The sequence below is a fragment of the Trichosurus vulpecula genome, chromosome 5, assembly GCF_011100635.1.
Source record: "Trichosurus vulpecula isolate mTriVul1 chromosome 5, mTriVul1.pri, whole genome shotgun sequence".
NCBI lineage: Eukaryota > Metazoa > Chordata > Mammalia > Diprotodontia > Phalangeridae > Trichosurus > Trichosurus vulpecula.
In genome coordinates, this window is record NC_050577.1 from 277,102,381 (window position 1) to 277,121,615 (window position 19,235).

Genomic DNA, 19,235 nt, shown 5'->3' on the forward strand with positions numbered 1-19,235 from the left:
GAAAGATTTAATAATTCTGATCAACACAATGACCCATGACAATTCCAAAGGATTTACGATAAAACATGCTATTTACCTCTAGAAAGATAACTGATGAACTCAGAGTGCAAATTAAAGCATTTATTTTCCTTTCTCTTTCTTTCTTTTTTAACATGGCTAATGAAGAAATTTACTTTGTGTGACTACACATATTTGCAATAGATTTTGTTTTTATTGTCTTATTGTTTTTATTGGATTGAGGAGGGAATAAGGGTGGGAGAAAATTTGGAGTTGAGAAAAAAAATTTTAAAATCCTTGTTCTTTAAATAAATAAAATTTAATTTAAAAATAAAATATATGGCGCCCTATTTTTCCTAGGATCAACTATGAATTCTCTGTCCAAAATTCAAAACCCTTCATAATCTGTTCCCTTCCTTTACTTTTCCGGTCCTCTTACACCTTACTCCCTCCCATGTCCTCTTTGATCCAGTGATACTGACTGGCCTCCTTGCTGACACAAAACACTCCATCTCCTAACTTCAGGCACTCTTTCTGGCTCTCTACCATGCCTGGAATTCTCTCCCTCCCTTTCACTCTCTCCTGACTTCCCTGGCTTCCTTTTAAGTCTCCAACTAAACCCCTGCCTTCTATAGGAAGCCTTTCCTGATTCCTCTTCATTCTAGTGCCTTTCTTCTTTATTGATCATCTGCATTTTACCTGTGCGTATCTTGTTTGTACATAGTTGTCTACATGTTGTCTCTCCTCTTAAACTATGAGCTCCTTGAGAGTAAGGACTGTCTTTTGTTGTTCTTTGTATCCTTAGCATTTAGCATAGTACTTGTTACATAGTAGGTGCTTAATAAATGTTTATTGACTGATGGACTGATTGATTGAAGGGGACACAGGACAGCATTTTAATTATTGTTAAATTTAATATATACTTTTAAAAAAGCTGCTTAATATAGAGACTCATGGTTTCATACACAATAATCTTTTTCTGTTCTTTATACATAGAAACGTTTATATTGACATTTACCAAATTGGTAATGAAACACTATGTTGCAAGCCATGCTATGGAGAGGAGAAATTCAAGCAGACACCTATCTCAGAATTCACCAGCTAGTGACATGCTTGAACTTGGATTTCTGCGATTTTTGTAGGTCTTCTAGGAGCAGGAAGCTAGAAGCTGGAATAAGTAACCAATCATGGGGAGAAAGGCAGGCAGCATCCATTAGGATGCCCAATCTCTGGTTACCAGCTCTTCTTCCCTTTCTTCTATAGGAATCAGAAGCCTCCCTTACTCTCCAGAATTGGTAAGCAATGTTCAGAGGGAAGTGTACATTTTCCTTCACTTGCCTGTTAAAGTATTGTCTCAAAGCTCATACTTAAGCTGATAGGTAATTTTCTCTGTCAGGCAGAATAAAGATGGTGGAGCAAGAAGAAGCATTTTATTCCAGCTCACTGAGGACAATTCCCACTCAGTGACCTAGAAAATGCACCAAACTAAATTCTGATTAAAAAAAAGACAAGAAAAAGTCACAATGAATCATTCTTCCAGCCCAGGGCAGCTCAGGGAGACAGACAGAGACGTCTACAGATGCTGGGGTTGGGGTCTAGACAGAAGCCCACAGTAGTGGGGAGCATTCCAGTGCCCAGGAAGAGAAAAAAGGCCAAGACAAAGCAACAAGGCAGGAAACATGGAGGCAGAAAGTGATCCCAGAGGGTCACAGAACCTAGGTGCCAGAATGGGTACCATACGGAAGCTCTGTTGTCTACTATCCAGTTCTGGGTCACAGATCAAAGATGGAGCAAAGTGGTCAAGAGCATGGGCCCTAGTTGTGTACTGAGCAAGGAGCAAGTTCCAGAAATGTAGCTGTGTGGCTCTGATCTGAACTCTGTTCTAGTCTATGGCCCAGCATGTGAGCCTGACATGTAATAACCAGGGCAGGAGTCCCAGGCCAAAAGAGAGCCTGAAGTTCAGTGACTCTGAATTTACAGAACCTCTCATCTAGCTTATGGTGACTGAATCCAGCAGGACTTTGCCAAAACTCAACTGTACCCAAGGAAATGTACCCAAACCTGGGTCAGGAACTAGCAGAGTTCAGACCAGGAGAGCAGTGAACATACCTCTCCCCAGATCACACCCCTCTGAGAGCATTGAAAACTTGTGACTCCCATCCAGACTGAGCTTTGAGAGCAGGTAGTGATTCTATTCCAAAGTCACAAACCCAGTGGAGACACCTTAAAATAGTGTCTGCCCCTCAGCAGGGCAGCTGGATGGTGCAGTGGATAGAGCACTGGCTTAGAATCAGGAAGCCTGATCTTCGTGAGTTCAAATATGACCTCAGACACTTACTAGCTTTGTGACCCTAGGCAAGTCACTTAACTCTATTTGCCTCAGTTTCCTCATCTGTAAAATGAGCTGGAGAAGGAAATGGCAAACCATTCCAACATCTTGCCAAGAAAACCCCAAAATGGGGTCATGAAGAGTCAGACATGACTGAAACAACTCCCTCAACAAGCATGTTTCCATAAACAGGAGTCTATAAGCTTAGAGAGATTTAAAATATAAATATAAGTTGAAACCCCCCCCCTCCCCAGGCCTAGAGATATATCCTTGAGGCGACATGAAGCTAAGGCAGGAAAACGGGGATCTGTGCTACCTCTGGGTTTCATCTACCACCTCCTCCCAAAAAATGAGAGACATCTCCATTCAAGAATTATGCGTAATGACACTATATAAATATTATATGTGGACACCTCCCAACCCTTTCTTCTTTTTATTAAAATAGTCCACCTGAGGAATCCTTACAACCTTATGATTTTGCAATAATAATAAAAAAGGGTTTTTTAATGAATAGTAATGATCAATAATGATTTAAGCATTAAGGAATATACCTTACAGAATAAATGTGCATTTTTGTTTAAAGAATAACTAAAGCTCGAAAGATCCAATTAAAGTGTCAGCAAATTAAAATCTACAAGTTTTAAAATCCAACTCAACTATCTTTTTTAACATTAACATCTAAATTAAAATGTTAATATTTGAGATATCAAAAAATATATACCCAGTTTTGAGGAAAAGTAAAGTCCTGTAGGATGGGATGCAGGACCAGCACAGAATGAGCTGTGCAGTAAAGGAAGCTGGGATTTTACCTGTTTCACAATTTTTCATAGAATCGGTTTTAAAGCTGATAACCAAGACTTTAGCAATCATATGATCTAACTTTCCCATTTTTCAACATCTAGCAAAATGCCTGGCACACAGCAGGCACTTAAATGCTTGTGAAATTGAATTTACAGATGAGTAAACTGAGAGGTGACTTGCCTGGGGTCGCAAAGCAAATTAGTGGTATAGTTAAGTCTAGAATTCAGATCTCCTGATACACAATCCATTATGTCTCAGTATGACCCTCCCCAGTACCATGAATTATTTATTTAGACTTTTTTTAAAAATTGATAATTTAATTGATCTTTTAAATCAGATTGTTTAGATAGGAAGATTGAGTAAGGAACGGGATTTGACTGATACCTTCCATGTCTAGAGAGTCTCTGAAAGAGCAGTGTTTGGAGAAAAGTATGCGAGTTTCAGCTCCTTTTGGCCCTCTAGCTCCTAACTCTCACAAGTCTGTGGGTCAGGCTTCAGTTGGACTTTATACCTGATGACATGTAGACAACGTCACCTTGATTCCTGTGTCAACTTTTGATTGAACTTGGATCTGACTCAGACAGGAAGCTGAGTGTAATACATTAGAACAAACATTCCTAGCACCTCCTACCCTGTGTGCAGTGAGGGCTGCTTGTTACAGGTGAAGGATTCATTTTCTGTATACAGAATCCCAGAATTGGAATGGACCAAAAAAAAAAAAAATCATCTAGTCCAGCCTGCACCTAAACAGGAAATCTCCTCTGTAGTAGGACGACTATCTGGTGTAGAAGTAATAGTGCTCGATTTGCTAGAAACCCAGAAAACCTGGGTTTGAATACGGAATAGCTTTGTTCCTTACTAACGATTGCTTAACTTCTCTGGAGATCAGTTTATTTATCTGTCAAAGGACGGGACAGAATAGTAAAGTCTTTACTGATGATCTGTAAAGTCTCCTGCTTCAGATTTCATATTCTAATCTAGGATATCCCTGACAATCATTCGGCTTCTACTTGAAGACTTCCGGACTTATTTTTTTCCATTTTCCCCGACCTTTGTGTCCCCTCCTCCCAATCATTTGTTACCTTCTCAAACGTGGGGAAGCATCTTACACGTATTTTTAATTTCCGTGTGTGTGTGTGTGTGTGTGTGTGTGTGTGTGTGTGTGTGTGCGTGTGTGTGTGTTTTGGAGGGACGAAGGGATATTGGGAATTCCCAATGAGGAAACTCCTTGTGCCAACCCAGATTGACAAGTGTTTTGTAACTTGCAGTTTTAGACAGTTTGTTGCCTGGAGCACATTGAAAGGTTAAGCTGTAAGTGTTTTTCTTCCGTGAGTCCAGGGAGGCTTCTTGGAAAAGGTGAGCTCAAAGACGAGAAAGAAAAGAAGCTGAGACCAGGGCGGAGGAGTGATATGGGAAAGAACCAGGTGCTGTTTTGCAAGCCAACTCCTCTACCCTGGGATAGAGTCTGTAGCTTTGGCAGGTTCTTTAAGTCCCCTCCAGGGCAAACCTCAGTACCTTCAAAAGTCCAGTCTAACTTAACTTCCTGCCTTGTGGGCTGGCTTGTTCATAGCTTCCCATCACTACTTGGCTGATGCGGTAGTTTAGCCCTGGTTCAGATTCCTCCCCTTTCCCTCCTTGATGCAAAACGAAGCTCGGGAATCCCCCTTTGGGGGACCAGGCGTCTACAGCTTTAAGGGGGGAAAAAGATGTGGAGAGGAAAGGCTCTGACTCAGCTCCCTCTGCCATTGGCTGTTGGCAGGACAGGGAAGGGGGAAATTTCATTCCAGGGATTGGCTCTGAGGGGGGCCACCTCCTCCCGTGATTGGCTGAACCGTCAGGATATAAAGTGGCCATACCAGCCTCTTCATCAGTTGGAGGGAGGTAGGGGAGTGGTTTGGGTCGAATTTTGAGCTGTTGTCAGAGGATCCCCTTTCCCTGTTTAAATCTGTGTCCCAGTGGAAGCCGAAGAGACCATGAAGGAGAGACGGGCCCCCCAGCCGGCTGTGGCCAGATGTAAACTCGTCCTGGTAGGGGACGTGCAATGTGGGAAGACAGCGATGTTACAGGTGCTAGCTAAGGACTGCTACCCAGAGGTGAGCTGCCTGATGGAGAGAGCGCCCACCACCCCCTCCCTTCCTGGCCAGCCCGAACGGCGTCCTGGTGCTTTCTGAGCCCAGCTACGACCCACTTACCGCTGAGCGCTGGATCCGAGGTCCCCCTGGGACCTGTCCAGCTTCTCTCATCTTGCAGATCTCATTCCCGTCCTCTTTATCATCAGCCCTCATTGCCCAGAGGAGCCCCTGCATTGCCTCTTTCGCACCTCTTCTCCCTTCCCCAGGCTCTTCCAGTCTCTGGAAAGGAGTCGGAAGGAATTTTTAAAATTTTAGATTTTCCTCTGGAAACGCACCCCTTCTCTTCTAAAGGTTTTCATTGTGAGCAACTCCCCAATCAGGCTTCTGTTGTCTAGTTTCTACTGTTCCCTTGTAGTGTGGAGAATTGTATGCAGTTGGGGAAAATAGAATTGGGCTCCCACCCTAAAATGGGGAAATGAAACGAAGGAGAATAAATAAGTATATTTGACTATCTCCCTGGGCCAAGGGCCGATCCTGTATCTTAGAACAGTATGCCTGTTCACCTGGTATTCCCTTTCCTCCTATATCACCTGACACTACAGGAAGGTGGTAGAGTGAGTGGCACTGCCCATAGAGGCTCGGCTAAAGGATTGGGAAGCAAAGGAGCCTTGGGCAAGGGTATGATAGTGGCTATTTCTTCCTTTTCTCATCTCACAGACTTATGTGCCTACTGTATTTGAGAATTATACAGCCTGTCTGGAGACGGAGGAACAAAGGGTAGAGCTCAGTCTCTGGGACACCTCAGGTAAGAATGCTGTTTCCAAATGCTCTTCTGTCCCTACAGCTGTTTTCTCTCTGGAGATGGTCCTCCCTTTAGTGGGGTTAGGGAATAGAGAGAAGAAAGCATGTTGGTTTGTTCTTTCACTTGGCAAGAGGTGAAGAATCATGCCAGTTGGATGGTTTTGGGCATGCAAAGTTGGCAAACCCCAGAGAAGTCTAGGGCTGAAGATCAGCTAATTGACAGCCTGTGTTCGTACTATATAGCCTGGGCAGGCTAGCCATAGGAGCTCAGGGGTTATAGTATTTAGATATGACATTGCCATCTCTTTTCTTCGTCCCCAGCAAACTAAATTACATATAGAATGAACTATTTTAGTAGACAGTTATGATTTAAAAAAAAAGGGAACTAGTTTGTTGGAGGTGCAGGGTAGGAATTAGATTGGGAGAAGTGGGTTAGTAATATAACTGGGAGTGTGTGTGTGTGTGTGTGTGTGTGTGTGTGTGTGTGTGTCTGGTTTATTCTTCCCACATTCCATTTCAAGGATGGCAGCAGTGACAGTAACACAGCACAGCTACTGCAGCTCATGGATGAGGAGATGCATTATCTGGTGTTTGGGAGGGTGAGGAAATGGTGTATATTTAATGTACAGAGCTCCTTTCCAAACAGTGGCTAGTGAAGGGAGGGGGTGGCTCTAAAGATGTCACTTACTGAAGGGGGGGGACAAAAGCAGATACCCTGTTTTCCCAGAATGTGGAGAAATGACGTCTTTGCAGCCCCATCACAGATTTTTAAGACCCATGTCCTCTGCGTTAGAAAAACCTTTGCTTTGCTTCTGACCATCCCAAACCTCTGAATGACTCAATATCTGTTTCCTTTCTCCAAACTGGGCCTAGGTCCACGATTAGGGATTGAAAACAAGGGATAGGGGAGAAAAAAATCTTTTTGCCTCCTTTCCGTGTCCCTCCCCCTAAGTGCTTATTCAGGCTGAGTTTAAAGAGGAACTCTGTCAGACAGTCTCCTGTTACAGAAATATAATGCCCTACTCACCCAAAGCTCTATTGTGTAGTCTCTCCCCAGGCAGCTCCTCAGAGTGAGGAATAAATGGGAAAGGTGGCAGGTGGTCCAGATAGGGAGCTTGGCACTCTTGTATATTCCCTTTTGCCTATTCCCAGCTGACCCGAAATGCAGAGGGGCTGCAGGTCTGGGTTGTGCATCTTCAGCACCTCCTCTCACACCCCCTCCAGGACTCCGACTGCAGCTCTAGGTTCCATGTACATAGCAGGGGAGCAATGAAGAAGAGGAATTTTCATCCTTTCCCTCAGGTGCCTGAAAAAATAGAAAATGCACCCTCCCCCATAGTCCTCAAATTTCCTTTCTCAGCTGGGTATCCATGAGGAAGGAAAAGATAATATAGAGGGCTGTAGGATAGGAATCGTCCATATTGAGGGCAAAGCAAAGACCTGTTCCGATGATTCACTTGTCAGACCTGGATGAGGGGGTCTGATTGAAGCCAAAATGGAGGTATTGCTTTCAGGTCCCCCCACACCTCCAACATTCCCTTTGTATCGTAACCTTCTCCTTTTCCCAGTGCTGCAGTGATATGACCCTACTTCAAAAGGGGGCGGTGGTGCAGGGGAGAGGGTTGTCATCCTTTCTCCCCTTTTCTCAGCTCCTGTCATAAGCTTGGATTCCCCCCAGTTTCCATGGTAATTGCGGGTGCAGAGAGAAAGGCTGCTTGCTATTCTCAGCACGGAGTGTCTGGGTTCCAAAGCTGATGCTATTCCTTCTCCTGGGGAGGAAATGGGTAGGCTGGCCTGGTCCCCAGTATTCTCCTATGTTGGACCACCCAGGCTAACAGCTAACCCCCTTCCCATAGGACCCCTTCTCTGCCATCCACATCTGGGCAGCTGCTGGCCTTAGCATGTTTAATCTACATCCTGGTGATTTATCTTATTCTTTTCTGGTGTAAGAGGATTTTAGAAGTTAGGGATCGAGGTCCTAGAGGCTTGGGGCTCTGCTGCCTTCCCTCTCCGCTTTCATGCCACAACTTCCATAGTGCTGACCCCATGGTAGGGGAGCTGGACAGCTTGTTATATAACCACAAGAGCCATTTCCTAAGGGGGGGAGACACTGGAACAGGAGGGAGGACAAGGTGGATGAGCACTGAACAGACTATAGAAATAGACTGGGCCCTTTACAAGCCCTTTACAAGCTTGGTGACATGGTGTTCTATGAAGAAACTGGCGGGGTTTTAGCACCAAATATATTGTTGAAGCTAAAGGAGCCTCAGACAGAGTCAGATTTCTTTCTCTCTCCCTCTTTTCAACTCTTCTTATACTCTAGGCTCTACTGGATTTGAGGGACAAAGGCTATTGATCTTCCCTCATTCCTCTCCCTCTTCCCCCCTGCTTCTTCCTTTACATTTTTGTAAAGGACCAGCTTAACTGTTCTGGCAAGACAAGGGGGAGGGGAACAGATTGGCATATGGGGGCAAAGAAAATGTATGCCTGAGGGTCCTCTCAACATAGAAAGGTAAAGGATTTTTTTTTGGAGGGGGGAGTCTACATATAAGAAGAGTCCTTTGCTTTGATGCTGCTTGTGATAGTGGTGGGAGAGGCAGTGACAGCAATTCCCTGAATACACTGACTCTTCTTCTCTCTCTCCCTTTCCCTTCCCACCACCAGGTTCTCCCTACTATGACAATGTCCGTCCACTCTGCTACAGCGATTCAGATGCAGTATTGCTATGCTTTGACGTCAGCCGTCCCGAGACTCTGGACAGCGCACTCAAAAAGGTGAGACTCCAAGAATCCCAGGATATTAGAGCTGGAAGGAACCTGAGAGATCTTCCAATCCAGCTCCCCACCTTTTTTTAAAAATAATGAGGGAGTCCCAAATGAGTAAAGTTGCCTTGCCTAAGGAGGGAAACTGAGATGAAAATCTAGGTCTCCGGATTGTCGATTTAGTGTTCTTTCCGTTATGCTGTACTCCCTTAGAGGCCTAGCAAACTGATATCATTAGAGGTGGGGAATGGGGTAAGAGACCATGGGAACTTCTCAGAAAGGGGGTCACAGAGTAGGCAATAAAGTCATGTTCATAGGTATCATTTTGGAAGCATTTTCTTTGGATGCTTGAAGCCACTTTCCTCTGGGACTGAGAGAACCTGACTGACACAGAACTAATCTGCTACTGAAGTGCTAACTTTTTTCCTTTGCAAAGGAAATACAAATTACTTATTTCCTAGCAAGGTCCCTTGGGAACTGCTTCTCCCCAGATTTAGGGTTCTTTTCTTGGGTGCTTGGCTTAGGTCCTTTGACAAGTGGGAAGGGATGCATTCCCATTCCCTGGAGAGAGGCATCACCGAGATGAACTTTTTCTGATGGGGAGCTGTGGTACCTAAAGGGGTCACAGAACCTATTCTTAGGTCTAGTTTTGTGGCTGGGTCATGAGACCTCTATTTCCTGGTACTTTTGAATCAGGCTAGGACCCCCTTTAAGGTACTTTATAACTGGGTAGAGTAGATCATTTCTCTTTTTCCCCATTTTCATTACCCCTCTACCCACTCCCATTCTCTGTTTTCTCCAGGAAGTAACAGAACCCAGTGGTCAGAAGCCCTTGGTATAGAGAAAGGCGGAGGGAGGGGGGGGAGTGAGTCATGATGATAGGCCTGTGGCCCAATCCTCTGCTGGAGGATTGAAGAAAAAAGGGAACTAGGCCTCCTGGACGAACATATCTGTGGTATAAGAAGCCTCTTGGGAGGCAGCATGGCATAGATAATGACTCATGATTGCATATTAAGCATGGTGACAACTGTGATTCTGGTGGAGGGCAGGGCTGCTGATGAACTCAGTGATATAAAACTTCCATGAGCAATTCTCCTAGTTCGGCCTCATTTCTTGGTCTTCTCATTTATGGTATTTGTACCTAGGATAGTGCCTGGCACATAGTACATACGTAAGAAATACTTATTCCCTTCCCTTCCTCCCTTCTCTGCCTACCTGATCCTTCAGTGGAAGATGGAGATTCTAGATTACTGCCCCAGTACCCGAGTGCTGCTCATTGGCTGTAAGACAGACTTAAGGACGGACCTGAGCACACTGATGGAGCTGTCCCACCAGAAGCAGGCACCCATCTCCCATGAACAGGTATGTGTGTGTGTGTGTGTGTGTTGGGGTTGGTAAGAGAGTTGCCATGGTATGTGGGATTGCTGTTGAGTAAGACACCTTGGGAGCGGTGAGACCTCTCCCTGAAGCTTACCTGCTGCCTTTAGATATAAATAGCAGCTATTTAGAAAGTAGAAGGTGGTGGGATAGCTACGGTCTACAAATCAGTCCCCCACAGGGCAATAAACATCTGTTTAGTGTAAACGCATTTCACAAGAAAACAGCTGAGTTGTTCTTTTGTGGTATCAGAAAAGGAATCTGGACTGCTCTTGGACCCCACTGGTCCTGGAGCAGGAGGAAATTTAGGGTGAAGTCCTTCAAGGGCTGCTTCATGTGGGGGAGTCATTATTACACAATTTGGGGAATGCTAGAATATTCACCTCTCCACAGGGTTGTGCCACGGCCAAGCAACTAGGTGCTCAGATTTACCTGGAATGTTCAGCCTTCACTTCTGAAAAGAGCGTCCACAGCATCTTCCGGACAGCTTCGATGGTGTGCCTGAACAAGGGCAGCCCCCTCCCACCCAAGAGCCCAGTGCGCAGCTTCTCCAAACGACTCCTGCATCTTCCCAGCAGATCTGAACTCATCTCTTCTACCTTCAAGAAGGAAAAAGCCAAAAGCTGTTCTATTATGTGAAGGGAAGGTCTGGGGGTGGGGGGGTTGCCTCCCATTTCCTCCCACTTCCTCTCCTAGGGAGAGGAGGCATGGGAAGAGGGAGGATGAGACATTTTAGGACACCAGACATGAGTTTTTTCAGATAGCCAAGGTGAGGGCTTAGAAAGTGACAGGGACGGTACGGGCCCAGGACAAGGATCTGATACAGAGGGAGAATCATCACACCCCAGGCCAGGCAATAGAGTCACGGAGGGGGCCAGTTTACTCCAGTGCCCCCTGCCTGGGAAGAAGGAAAAGTGTGGGGGGTGCCGGAGGTACTCTGGCCTCGTGGGCCCAGGGCCAGGTGCCTCCATCTTCAGCATCTTCCATGCAGTGTTTCCATGTAAGTCTGGGAGGCAGATAAGGAAGGCTGACTCCCCGGTTCCCCTCCCAGGAGACAGCCAGGGAGTGGGGATGCACAGAGTAGGCAGCAGGGGGTCTGCCCTGGCAGCTTAGCTTGGGTACTTCCTAACTGAAGTCAGAAGGGCTACGGTTTAGTCAGAGCCATTGAGAAGGAAACTCATCTCTTTGCACAGCCCATGTCTCATGTAGATGTGACATTAAACATCCATATGCTTCTCACCCAAGTCCCCAGGGTCCAAGGGAGAAGCCCTGACCCCCTTCTCCTGCCAGAGCATGAGGTGGGGGCATGCTGCCAGGGCAGGGGCAGGCGGGGGCACAAGTTTTCTCAGCCTTCTGCGGGGGCAGCACAGGTGGAATTTGTTTTATAGACTTTTGTCTTTGGAGTTGGTTAGTTGTGGGGGGGAGGGATAGGGGAGTGTTTCAATCTGTTACATGTTCTGTGTTTAAAGAAAACTTATTTATTAATGAAAAATATAACATACGAACCAGGCTCAGTTTTCTTGGTTACTTTCTTTTCCCTATGTTGATTGACCTTTAATAATCTCCCTGTCTTCCTTGCTGTTTCCCTCAGATGGTTCTCTGGGGAAAAGAGAAGTACCTGGTTTAGGGATCTTCCTCTAAGTGGCTGGATACGACCTAATTTAGTCTCATTGGAAAGTTCACCTTCCTTCTCACTCTTCCCTACTCCTGCCCTTCTCAGCAAGAATTACCACATGGGCAGAAGTCTGGTATTTGTTTTCCCCTTGCAGAGTTTTTGGTATCCATTGCTCTCCCTCCTTATCTTCACCTTGGCTTCCTTTAAGTCTCAGGTAAAATCCCCCCATTCTGCAGGAAGCTTTTCCCAACCTCTCTTAATTCTAGTGACTTCCCTCTGTTAATTATTTCTTGTTTATCCTGCGTATAACTTGTTTGTCATATTTGGTTGCTTATTGCTTTCCCCATTAGATTGTAGTCTCTTTCAGGGCAAGGATTCTCTTTCACCTCTTTTTGTATCCAATAATTTAGTAAATATCTATTAAGTACCTACTATATGCCAGGCACTATACTAAGCCTTTATCCCCAGAGTTTAGCACAGTGCCCAGCATATAACATGTGCTTAATAAATATTTATTGACTGACTGATGTAGGGACAGCCCTTCCCTATATTGACTTTATCCTAGTTATCATAAAGCAGAAACCTTGACCGTCCCTGGGCATCACTGGTATAGAAGAAATGGGCATGACAGTTTATTTTTACAATATTGCGGGGAGAGGGTATTTCTGCTGGGATTGGGCAGGATCTCTCTGTTCCTGAATGGCTCACACCTAACTCCCCCTAAAAAAGCATGTGTCAACACAATCCAATATGGACCATTAAAGAGAATGCTGCTCTCTCTCCTCCTTATTCCCACCCCTGTCTCTCTTGTCATCCACTTCTTTTGGTCCCCTTCATCCCGTCATGGTACCTTCAAGCTCTGACTGCCCTCCAAGTCCATGTGGCCAGGCTGGCTTTGATCTTATTATGTTACAGGTATGAAGTCTGACCAGACCTTATCCTAAAATAGGGGCCCTCTACTGGTGCACTAGATTAATTACATTCTGGAAGCCCTTTAGGCTGCAGGGTTGTGAAAGGAAAGATTAATCACATGTCAAGTTACTTTGGACTAGGGGTGGAGCGGAGGCCTATGGCTGGGCTGCCCTGGACTCCGGATGGTTTTGCATATAGAAAATTGCAAATGGAGGATCAGAAATAGTTTAGGGGCTTTGGTAAGGGTCGGAGGGCAAATGCTCAGCTTTGACTCTTATCTCCTCCGTGGTGCATTTCATCAGTGTGGTCATGGCCCTGGTTTTGTCGTTATTGGGAGGTATAAATAGTTGTCATGAAGTTGTCAGCTTCTGTTTTGATCCTTGCTGGAGCTGACAATCCTTGGGTGATCTGGCCTGCCCGACAGGTGCCTTCAAAAGGAAAAAGACACCTCTGGAGAGGTGCAGCTGCATAGTGAAAGAGACCTTGGTTCAGATCCTGCCTTAACACTTACTATGGGACCATGGGCAAGTCACTTAACACAGGATTGTATATTGTGAGCTGGAAAGGATATCAGAAGCCACGCAGACCCAACACTCTCATTTTACTGATAAGGAAACTGGGGCCCTCTCTGTTTAACTTACTCGTTCAAGGTCACACAAGTAGTAAGCCTCAGCAGCAGAAGTTAAGCCCAAGTCCTATGACTGAGCACTCTTTCCATAGTGCTATGCTGAACTTATATTAGAATAAGGGTGCAACTGATGTTCGGGGACTTCACAGCAAAAACACCTTACTTCGTTTTGAAGTATTATGATCTTGGAGGAAGCTGAAAGTGTCATGTTTCTCACTTCTGCAGGCCCTGGGCCTCAATCAATCTTCAGTAAAATAAAAGTTCCTCGAGGCCAAAAACTGACTTGTTAGGGGTTTGGTTTTGGTTTTTTTCACTTTTGTTTCCCTAGTATTCTAGAGTATGCTACACATAAGAATGACTTTATTTTTTTTAATTGAAGTAATTATGGAGTGTTAAGACTATTACATTAATGCTAAAAAAGGGACACTAAGCAAAATTAATTGTGATTTCTCTTTGTTCATAATGTATTTAAGTACTTTAATCTTGGAACTTGCTCTTTTTTCTTTGAGCTGCAGTTAAATAGCAAGTATTTAGCAAGGACCTAATTAATATGCTCAGAACTAAGATAAATAGAGGAGGGAAGGGAAAAAGGGAAAGTAGGATCCATAGCAGGAGAAGTTCCCATCCTCAGGGAGTTTACACGGGAAGGGGGCAGGGAGGGGGGGAGAACTCTCTACCCACAACACAAATAGTTAGAAATAAAATTTCATAAAAGCTGAAAAAAATGGAAAAAGCAAAAACTTTCTCTTAAGTAGAAAAGAGGAAAAAGTAGACTTTTGGGGAAGGAATTAAAATACAAAATGTATTGTGATTTTGTTCATAATATTATTTCATATAATAGATTTAAATGTATTTGGATAATTCCAAATGTTCTTAATTTATTCAGTTTGGGTTTTTTCCTCCAAAGGTTCTACTCTAATACCTCATTGTGGCTTGGAGGTGACCCTTGCTAAACTCTGGAGATAAAGGCAAGGGTCAGCAAAGTATAAGCTCTAGATAGGTCTACCACCCTGCAATGTCTGGGTCTGCTGTGTGAGTATTGATCTAGCCTACACCAATAGGCCAAGGCAACCAAAGGAAGAAAGGAAATTTTTTTTAAATGGCCCTCTTCTGATTCTGTAGTGACTGGTGTAGTGCCAGAACAGAGGGCAGAGAATGCTAAGCTTCATACAGTTGTTATAGACTCTATATGTGAGATTGCTGTTATGGCCAATGAATTGACATGCTTTTTGAAGAACTAAAGCATATTAGTACTGGCTATTCTCCAGATAAACAAAGCCAAAAGAGAAAAGAAAGTTCCAGCTAAATGCAAGTATGGCTCACAGATTCTCCTAAAACAAACAAAAAAGTATGACTGTTGATGGCAACACAGTCATGAAAACATTAAGGGATCCTTTTAGAAGTTCTCAGAGAGAGGAAGACAGAAGGATAGAAAAAGAATCAATCACTGACATCATTCCCTACAAATAAAGACTGCTGACCCAAATGCCTATTTCCTCATCTTCATAAAATCCGTACAAGTATGATTTATGGCACAGATATCAAAGGGGTTCTTGATGAAAATGAAGCTAGTTAGGCCTCCCAAAAAAATTTTATATGGCAGACTACATCTTTACACACTCACAATTGCCTGAAAGCTATAGAGGGTGCAAGGTCATAAAGTGTTTACTGATACCAAAACACACAAAAAGAATGCAGTCCTAAATTGTGGAAATATTTTAGGATGCAAATATTCACTCCTTAAACTTTTAAAGATCAAATGTATATTTAAAGCTGTAATGTTTACCATGTGATGATTACATTCCTTAAACAAAAAAGTACCAAGCAAATATGGGTTCCAAAGATGTTACTCTACTTAAAAGTGCATTTTATATAGGTTGGTTACATTTCAATTAAGTTAATCTATTGCACAAATTCCTTCCTCCCTTTATACAGCTATGCATGTTATACAACTTTGGTATAATAATATCTCAATGGAACTAAAAATTAGAGTTGATTGACTTCCAAAGAGAATTATTTTTTAAAAGGTCCCTGATAGGATTACTGTAAATATTTATTTCCCTGAAGACTTCTAAACTATGATTCAATTCAGTAAACACTGATTTATATTATACAACTATACAAAACAATCAATCTATCATCAGTAAAAATAAAATTTCAAGCATTTAAATCAAATAAACTCCTAAAACAGTCTAGATAGGTTTCCCCTTTTTACTATAATAAAAGGAAAGTTAAGTATCCAAGAAATAAATTTTCTTATTTTAGTCATTAATAAGTTGCTCAAATTCAGTGAATTTTTATAACACACTAAAAACAGTGTAAAGGGCTGCTTTAGGTGTGAAGTTCTTTAATTAGCATGAGAGGACTATAGGGCCTCAGTCATTAGGTAACAACAGCAACATTAGATTAAGGTAATAGACATCACAAAAGAAACCTATTACAACTGGTTAAATCAGTCATACCTCTTTGGGCCTATGTAAAAGCAAGCTAGAATTGTTGGAGGAGCTGAATGTACTTTCACCAGATATGTGAATTGGTCCAAACATGCAGAAAACAATTTAGAGTTATAACCAAAAAGTTGCTAAGTGGACATGCCCTTTGACTAAGCAAAATCGCTAGTAATCAACAAACAACAAGCCATTTATCAAACTACTACTGTGTAAGGCACTGGAGATAAAAAGACAAACAACGAAATAATCTCTATTCAAAAGAAGCTTACATTCTGCTACAAGGCATATTCCCAAAGTGTCCAAAGACAGAGGGAAGGGACCCATGTATTCAAAACTATTTATAGGAGAGGGCAGAGCTACAATGGAAGAGTAAGGCAGAAAGTCACTTGAGTTCTCCCAAATTCCCTTCCAAACAACTTTAAAATAACACCTCAAAATTAATTCTGGACACAGTGAATAAAGCACTGGCCCTGGAGTCAGGAGGACCTGAGTTCAAACCCAGCCTCAGACACTTGACACTTACTAGCTGTGTGACCTTGGGCAAGTCACTTAACCCCAATTGCTTCACCTACCCCCTCAAAAAAATTAATTCTAGAGTAGCAAAACCAATAAAAGGATGAGGTGAAACAATTTTCCAGCCCGTGACAACTTAGTAGGTCAATAGGAAAGGTCTGTCTCAGTGAGGTGAGAGAGGAGAACAGGGACCTGGGCAAGCCAACAAGAGACTGAGCCCCAGCAAACCAGTGCAGGCCTTTGGGGGCAACTGAAACTACAGAGACTCCTGGAGCTCTCAGCCCCACTGATGGTAAGGGTGGCCAGACAACTGATCAGAAGGAGATTACAGGAGACTCTTTGCTGGCACTGGTGCAGGACTCTGTTGCATTGCCCAAATGGGGACTTGGGTCTCAGTCCTGGGTCACAGTCCCAGGGTGAGGAAAAGCACTAAGCACACTAGAGCTTGTGGCCACAAGGGACCCTGGTCACAGGTCCAGGGTGGAAAAAGAGTGTTTGTGGTTGCTCACAGACCAGAGCACAGGCCAGGAGAGCAGTAACTACACTTCTCCTTAGATCATACCACTTTAGAAGAACTGAACACTTACAGATCCCCAGAATTAGCTCAGAAAACAGCAGCACAAAGAATCACAAAGCTTGGGATAGTGCCTCTTCCACCCTAGGAGCAGAGCCCAACTTTAACATAAAATTAAAAGTCAAGAAATGAGTTGGAAAAATGAACAAACAACAACAATAAAAAGGAATCTGACCACAGAAAGTTACTATGGTGACAAGGAAGCTCAAAACACAAACTCAGAAGAGGACAACAATGTCCAACTAAATGTGTGAAGACTCAAAGAAAAATGTGAATTGGTGTCAGGCCCAAAAAGAACTCCTAGAAGAGCACAAAAAGGATTTTTAAAATATCAAATAAGAAAGGCAGAAGAAAATTGGTAAAAGAAATGAAAGTGATGCAAGAAAATCATGAAAAAAAGTCAACAGCTTGGTAAAGGAAGCATTAAAAAAATGGCAAAAGATGTACAAAAATTCGCTGAAGAAAACAACCCCTTAAAAAGTAGAATTGGCCAAGTAGAAAAGGAGGTACAAAAGCTCACTGAAGAAAATAAGTAAAATAGAAATTGAAAAAATCCACCAATCACTTCCTGAAAGAGATCCCAAAATGAAAACACTCAGGAATATTATAGGCAAATGCCAGCACCTATTTCTGTGGTGGCCAAGAAATAGAAATTGAGGGAATGTCTATCAATTGGGGAATGGCTGAACAAGTTGTGGTATATGATTGTAACTATGTAACTATACTATGAGAAATGATGAGCAGGGTGATTTCAGAAAAACCTGGAAAGACTTACATAAACTGATGCAAAGTGCAATGAGCAGAAACAGCAAAATATTGTATACACAGTAACAGCAATGTTGTGTGGTGATCAACTATTCTTAGAAATACAATGATACAAGACAATTTCATAGAACTCGTGATAAAAAAAATGCTATCAATCTCCAGAGAAAGAACTGATGGAGTCTGAATGCAGATTGAAGCATACTGTTTAAAAAAAAAAAACTTTTTTGTTTTTCTTGGCTTTGTTGGGTGGTTTTGTTTTTTGAGGTTTTTTGGTTCTGTGTTTTCTTTCACAACTTGAGTAATCTAGAAATACATTTTGTACACCTGCACATGCACAACTATATCAAATTGCTTGCCTTCTCAATGAAGGGGAAAAGGATGGAGGGAGAGAATTTAGAACTCACATTTTTAAAAATGAATATTAAAAATTGTTTTTACATGCTATTGGGAAAAAATTAAATATTATTTAAAAAAACTATTTATAGCAGCCCTTTTTGCTATAGCAAAGAACTGGAAACAAATTGGATGTCCATCAACTGGGCAATGGACAAACAACTTACGATATGTAATTTTTTAAAAAATGTAACGGCTTTCAATAAACAACAATCTATTTTCTTTTTCTCCCCCACTCCTTCCTACCATTTAAAAGAAAAGAAAGAAAAACAAAACTCTTGTAATAAATATGCTTAGTCAAACAAAACAAATTCCCACACTAGTCATGTCCAAAAAAATATATCTCATTCTCTACCTCTACCTCTCTGTCAGGTGGTTGTGTAGCATGCTTCATCACTGATCCATGGGAATCATGGTTAGTCATTGTATTGGCCAGAGTTCTTAGATCTTTTTTTAAAAAAATATGTATTTTTCTTTATTTTGATAAATATTTCTCAGCTTCATTTTAAAAAATTTTAATATTCATTTTTTAAAATTTGAGTTCCAAATTCTCTTCCACCCCTTAAGTGAAGGAATTGAGGGGATTAGAATAGCAAGTGGTATTGGAAATTGAGTGAACCACACTGTCTATCTTGTGACTCAATTCTGGAGCTATCTAGCTCCGTTCCCTTTCTATTCAATTATGGGTCTAGTCCAACTTCTGTCTTGTGAGAAAACTCATCAATTGTGGGAACTGAGAGAAAACCTTATTGCATTGTTTGAACCTAATCCTGCGTGTCTGGGAAGCTGAACTATCCCTACCTATTTGGAGACCCTTAAGTAAGGACTCAGGTTATGTTGACAAGTAACCCAATCAGATCCTAAGATTGATGCAAGGAGTTTTTTCACAATTATACATACAACTCAAACAATCCATATGTCTCATCTGAAAACTGGTCCTGTACTGATCGATCAGTTATCGTTTCCATGTTTGTTTGTCTTTTATCGTTTACAGATACTTGGAGAGAGTAGGACACCTTTTTTTTTCCTTGATTTCAAGGAATTGTACCTATTCACTCTCTCCCTCCCAACTTGGAAAGTCCCTAATCTTTCCTCCAATTAGTAATCAGATTGCCTAAAGTTGTACCCTGGTTAATTGTTGTCTTTTAACTAATTGGTCTTATTTGATTGTTTTTCGTGTATAAAAGTCTGTTTCCCTCTGTATTTGGGGTCCATCCCTGAGCTGAGGAAGGGGGCCTGGTCCCGA

At 42.6% G+C, this 19,235-nt stretch overlaps 1 protein-coding gene across 1 annotated transcript; it reads left to right on the forward strand.

Annotated features, from left to right (window-relative positions):
• The first annotated feature begins 5,013 nt into the window (after positions 1-5,013).
• Positions 5,014-11,553, forward strand: RND1 (Rho family GTPase 1). Its single transcript, XM_036761891.1, has 5 exons — positions 5,014-5,220; positions 5,917-6,004; positions 8,665-8,774; positions 9,990-10,124; positions 10,533-11,553. Exons 1-5 carry the CDS (start codon positions 5,101-5,103, stop codon positions 10,776-10,778), a joined length of 699 nt encoding a protein of 232 aa, XP_036617786.1. The 5' UTR covers positions 5,014-5,100; the 3' UTR covers positions 10,779-11,553.
• The last annotated feature ends 7,682 nt before the right edge of the window (positions 11,554-19,235 follow it).